Below are 6,435 nucleotides of genomic sequence, written 5' to 3' on the forward strand. Positions count from 1 at the left end.
TAGCATAAAATTTTGACATCGTATAAAATTCATGTCAAAATTTATATTTTATGTTCATTTATTTGCAATATACTATGCTAAAATACTAATTTAAAAAGCAATATATACAATAGATATATTGTACATTTTTATAATATAGTTCACAATTCATATTTAGCTTTGATTTGCTGATAAACTACTGATTATAATATTTAAAGTTACCGAAGTTTGTTAATGCTTATGAAGTCTTTGGACGATACATATTAGATGGTAACTAGATTTTTATAGTTTCTCATGTTGGTTATCATAAAATTAATCAGTTTCTCTATGATCTCAAGCTCACTATACGCACTTATTGTAGAAAATCTCTCTGTTATCGTAATTAAAATATGAAATATGAAATATGAAATTATTGTCTCATGTTTTTTTATATTCGGCGAAATATCAATATTTATTTGAATGCAACATAGAAAGCTTTATAGTGAATTTTGTCAGTGCTATGAAACATATTACAGTCATTTTAATAAAAAATAATGACTTTAATAAAATCATAAAATCATAAATAGTGTAACCAGTATTCAATTTATCAACGTTTCGTTGAACGTAAAACGTCTAAAGCTTCATGTTTAATATATGCAGATAATCTGATCTTTACGGTCAGGTTAACGCTATAAGTTCAAAAAATGTTAACGCATATTTTCAAACTCATTACTAACTTCACACAAAAATAATAAACATTATTTATAATAATAGCAATAGCTATTTTTGCTTTACATTATAAGATATACTATACTCTTTGTATACGTACGGGAACTGCCCAATACATACATATATAATATATATATTTTATGGTCGTGTATTTATTATAATTTTATTTACAGATTGTCAACGTGCAATTTATAAACGAACAAAATTAAAAATAAAACTAATTTTTTTTGCATTACCTTAAGAAGCAAATTTATTAAAACTTTTAATTATTTTATTCTTGGTAATAAAAAATTTATAATAAAAATACTTTAAAATGCCTTGTTTATTTATTAACAATTAATTAAGATGACTATATACAAGAATAAATGATCATAAATGAGTTGTAATTTAATAAATCAACATTACTTTAAGCCAATCGTTTTGTCGACTATTAACTTCCGTTATTCGTATAATGTAACGAGTATGTGTCAACTCTCATTTAAGCGTATATAAATAACTAGAATTTTTCATTATTAATATTATCAAACTTATTTAGTGAGTTTATTTGATTTCCAATAAATAGTTTATTAGTCAGAAATTCAGAAATTGCTTTTTTTTAATTAAAAAAGGTAAAAGGTTCAAGTATGGCATAAACTTGCTGAATTTTCAAATAAAAATACATAGTAAGGTTTTTCTAGTAAAAAAACTTGGTGCCAATGTTCTAAATTAAAAATGAACGAGTAAGTTTAACAAATATTCGCTGAATTGAATAAGATAATTGAATTACTTATTATGTTTATATATCTATTTTGTTCTAATCTAGTTTTGTAATATATTCTATTACCAGATTTTTGGTTTTGATGAATACTATATGACAAGTATTACAAATGAGCTATTATATCGATTTATGTGACAGTTAAACAACACTCGCTGTGTTTTTATAAATGAATCAATTATACAATTGTAAACGTTTGTGCAGATAATTTTTGTGAAACTTTTCTGAACCTAAGTTAAGCTTAATTTATGTGCAAAGTGACAATTTTAATATATCATTTAAGCACACTAATGAATTGTGTTGAAAAATAGTTCGTACATTATTTTTCTATTAAATAAAAAATTTTCTCCGCAAATTATAATTAATTATTTAATATTTATGAAGGTGAAAATAATATTACAAAATATTACAAAATTTTAATTTAAGTGCTTATTATTAGTGTTGGAGGAAAAAGTTGATCCTTATTATTATGTTAACACCATAAACTAGATTTAAGTAACCAATATTTGTAATGTGCCTTGTCTAGGTTTATTTAGGAAATGCTTTCGCTGAAATTATATATCCTAATACAGAATTCAAACTATGTTCTTTTATATATAAAAGAACTAATTCTAAACACAAAATAATTAATTTTGTATACAATATATAATATATTCTATAATAATTTTATAATATATTCTTAATCATATAAATGCTATGAAAAATAATTTATGTTTGAACGAGGTTTTAAATTATGCTGCTAGACTATATGAAGTAAATCTGGAATTTAACAAGATGAGAGCTTTAATATTAATGATTATATTAAATCATTTTCAAACTTACAGTGTAAAAGTAGTATTAGTTTTAAGTATATACGACATATCAATATCTTAGAATGGCAAGAACATAATTAGTTAATTTAATTAAGTATAAAATGATAAGAAATTACATTTTATTGAAAACAACAATATATACATATATTACAAAATGAATCTTATTTTATAATTTATTATTTAAATAATTATAATATAGAATCTAGTCACGTTTTTGTATTCTAGCAAAAATAACAAAAATAACTTATTTTTTACCAATCGAGAAAGTTATCACTTAGTATGTACACTTAAACGACTTTTTCATCTCTATAAATATTTAAAAAAAAGTAGAAACGTAAAAGAAAAAAATGAGAAAATTTTTATACAGTAGAAAGACTTTATTAAGTAGTAAAGCAAGTTGGGAGAGAACAGGCTCTATCTATGTAAAATAGTATTTAGTGCAATATTAGTAATATTAGTTTTTTAATAATTTATATTATACTTTACTTTTAATAACAAATGTGCCATAAGAAAAACTGTTGCGTTTTATGTTTTTTTTTTTTTGTTTTTTTTAGTAACATTTGTGTATTAGTATAGTTTTTTTTTATAAGATTTGTTAATTTTATTAAGTTTATTGCCACAATTGATATATTCAAATATATATTGTTAATCAACTTAATAAGTTTGGTTCAATTTATCTTATGAAATGTAACGAGTAGATGTAAATTTTAAACACTATATAAAAATTAATCTAAATTAGTTCCCATATCACATCGAGCAATTGTCCTTAATTTATAAAATTTTAACTTTAATAATATAAGAAATCTCTTTGAAATATATTTCATTGCTTTGTTTTTTATATGTGTTCCAACAGATTTAAAACATAGTGTAGCGAGTAATTAAAGATTTATAATCATAACTAAATTTTTCCATATTCGGTATTACTAGGTTTGACATTAATTATTATTATATGTTCATTATTATATTATATATTTATTAAACAATTAAGGGACACCTATACAATGTACACTTAAGTTAAGTAACCCTTAAGCGTTTGATGTAGTGTGAAATGTTCTACTTCACTCAAATGTCACACTGACATTTCAATCTACATTGTAAAATTGGTCCTCATTATAATAAATTTTGAAAGAACAATAGGCGATTATATATTTATGTACACCTTTTGTGTAATAACTCAATTTATATATATTTAAAATCGTTATTTGATAATTATGTTTTGAAAAGTTTTAAAAAGTTTTAATGCTTTGCATGATATTGTTTTTAATTAAGGCTAAAGGAGAAATACATTACTTTGGACTCTGCTTATATTATTCACGGTTTGGTATTTTACGCCGTCGGGCATGGGCTCGATCCTAAGATCTTAATCAAAGATTATCATCTAAAAGCAAATCATTATCATCTCCTCTGTCTGGCAAACAAACAAAAAATTCGAGTAAATTTAATATAGGGCCACGCGAAAATGGATTTTGATATCGTCCACGTTTATCTCGTAAATATGGGTAGCGTTTATAATTAAACATTTCATTCGTTGTTAGATTCATGCAAGCATGTAATATCTGGAATTAGAAAAAAAATTTTTGCATACATAAAGAACTTCTCTAAATATAAAAAAATTATTACTTACCGATGTACAAGTCAATATCCAACCTAAACCACAGAACACTACCGCTTCTATAAGGCCCAGTACATAGAGCAATGTGAAACCCTCAATCATAACACAATAACAAGCAAAGTAGATGGTAAATGAGCAATTAACCGCAACAGATAGTACAAATAGAAAGAACCACATACGATTTCGTAAACCCACGCAATTGTATATGAAGGGGCAATGATGGTCAAAATACGATACGCAACGGTTGCATACTCGGCAATGTTTCGCACGCAATGGTCGCAAACAGCGGCAACTATGACAAAGTCGAGTCAATATGACATTGCGTTTCTTAAGTTTGTCAAAATAGGGTATCTGTTTAATTGCACGATAATAAGCATCAGAGCTTAATGGTATATAGCCTGGATCGCGTCGATTGGCAATAATCCAACTTATCCACATGACGGCATTCCAATATATAAAGCAATAGTGTGACCGGCGTAATATATTCCAGGTAATTGGTATAGCCTAAAACAAGTTCCATATATGAATGTTATTATTATAACAAAATATTCTTAACTTACCCGGATCATATACATCGGATAACCCCAGAGTAGCACCGAAAATAGAAAAAGCAATAACGGTCCTTTGGAATCTCCTGCGCCACCGAAAAGCCAGCCCCATATTTCTGAAACTGATGGTATCCAACGAGATTTTTTCTTGACCTCGTTGTAGAGTAATCGAACAACGTCTTGATGTTGGTGCGCTTGTGCTAACATGATTGGTGTTTTGCCATTCTTATCTCGTGGCTCCAAATCTAGGGTAGATTTTTCACAAAGTAAACGTACACAAGTCATATTTCCAGATAGGCATGCCAAATGCAGGGGTGTGGAACCAAAGTTATCAGTTTTTTGCAACTCTACACCAGAATACATTAACAAACGCATTAAATCAGCATGACCTTTATAAGCAGCCCAATGTAAAGCGGTATCACCTAAAAAATTGTCAAAGAAGAATTTAAGTTATATGATGAACAAGTTTCCACTTGTTTTATTACAAAAATTATCGATAACGTTGCTTTCTGCGGCTTGGACGAATAATAACACCAATATTACTTGTTCATCTGCTCATAAAAAGTCTTAAACACTTACCATTTACATCCGTCAGATGGTTGAGTGCACCCATTCCTAGTAAATATGCTGCTGTTGCAGTGCGTCCATACATACAAGCTGTCATTAATGGTGTTAGTCCTTTAAAATCAGCTGCATTAACAGCTACACCCGATTGCAATAAAACTTGTACCACAGCCGCATGGCCTTTACGACACGCCCAGTGTATAGGTCGTGGACCTTGCGTGCCCAAACAAGGTAAATCGACTGGCGCAGACCGCTCAATCAAATAACGCATCATCTCAACATTACCATTTAGAGCTACCCAATGAGCAGGTGTATAACCGTGGCGATCTCTAGCAGACAAACACTCCATACCAAATTTTTCGACAAGTGCCTCGACATCACTAACCTCACCATTTTTTATCACATCAAATATATCATCTAAATTTGCCATAGCACCATCCAAACCCTCGAACAACAACAAATTACTGTCATGCTCATCGACACCACCACCAACTCCTCCAGCACCACCACCACTATCCTCTTCAGCTACCATATTACATGAGGCAGTCAGGGGCAACGCCCAAACACTGCGCGCTGCCCCTGGACTTGGGTGTACTTTACTATTGCCTTGCGTCTTGAGGGCGGTATCTGCAGACGCCACGGTAAAATAATCCGTTCGCTCCACAGCGACCGTTGTAGATGTTTGATGAAGTGGATTTCCTTGTAGGTGTAAAATGTTTTTGGTCTTAAAGTCACGCTCAATGAAAAATTATAATTTAAGTTCTGTTAATAATATCTTTCCGAATAATTACAATATACGCAACTATTAATTTATTTGCAATAAATCGGAATTGTTTGTTAAATGTGTTTTTTGTTTCGAATTGAATTGTTGTGTTTAAAAAAATCAATAGCTGTTAAACGTTATATTTCACATAAATTACGATGGAAATCCTTAAAAGGAACACAAAGATAAATTTGATTTCCAATTTTTAAAATAAAAATTTATTTAACTATAAATTATTCTTTTTTTACTTTTATTAACAATATATTTAAATATATTTTTAGAAATATAAGGACTATAAAGCTTATCTTTATCCTTTAAGAAGCTTAGAAAGCTTTATATAAAATAAACTTACCTTCAAAAGAACAACCCTGATTTTATTGAAAATCATTAAAATCATCCAGGTCGTAACACACATACATATATACTATAGATATACTATAGAATGAAGTAAGTGCAATTGAACAACAAAAGTCTGGAATTTTTTATATTTGTTTGATTGAATGAAATGCAGAAGCATTAAGTTACGGTTGTGATCAAAATTTCAATGTCAATTGCTTGGTGGATTCCATTAGTGGTGTATTTCCAAATATTGTAAAAATCGTATGAAACAATTATGGCATATAAAATAGTAAGTCATTTTAAATGAAACTCATTTTATGAGGTTTTTATGGGAAAGGAGTGTTATCAACTCTTAT

The 6,435-nt window shown here is 28.3% G+C and overlaps 1 protein-coding gene across 1 annotated transcript; it reads right to left on the reverse strand.

Moving 5' to 3' along the window:
* Positions 1–3,459: 3,459 nt before the first annotated feature.
* On the reverse strand, positions 3,460–5,602 carry LOC119662032 (probable protein S-acyltransferase 23). Its single transcript, XM_038071571.1, has 4 exons — positions 4,993–5,602; positions 4,426–4,835; positions 3,878–4,369; positions 3,460–3,809 (listed from the first exon to the last, which is right to left on the reverse strand). The coding sequence occupies exons 1-4, from the start codon at positions 5,507–5,509 to the stop codon at positions 3,618–3,620; spliced, it is 1,611 nt and encodes a 536-aa protein (XP_037927499.1). The 5' UTR covers positions 5,510–5,602; the 3' UTR covers positions 3,460–3,617.
* Between the last annotated feature and the right edge of the window lie 833 nt (positions 5,603–6,435).

This window comes from Teleopsis dalmanni, chromosome X (genome assembly GCF_002237135.1).
Source record: "Teleopsis dalmanni isolate 2A chromosome X, ASM223713v2, whole genome shotgun sequence".
Taxonomy (NCBI): Eukaryota; Metazoa; Arthropoda; class Insecta; order Diptera; family Diopsidae; genus Teleopsis; species Teleopsis dalmanni.

Bases quoted from the DNA above. Each gene is read 5' to 3' on its own strand.
- LOC119662032 (XM_038071571.1), bottom strand. From the start codon at position 5,509: ATGGTAGCTGAAGAGGATAGTGGTGGTGGTGCTGGAGGAGTTGGTGGT. The intron at 4,370-4,425 runs GTAAGTTAAGAA...AACTTGTTTTAG, and splicing joins ATCCGATGTATATGATCCGG to GCTATACCAATTACCTGGAA. The intron at 3,810-3,877 runs GTAAGTAATAAT...TTCTAATTCCAG, and splicing joins GGATATTGACTTGTACATCG to ATATTACATGCTTGCATGAA.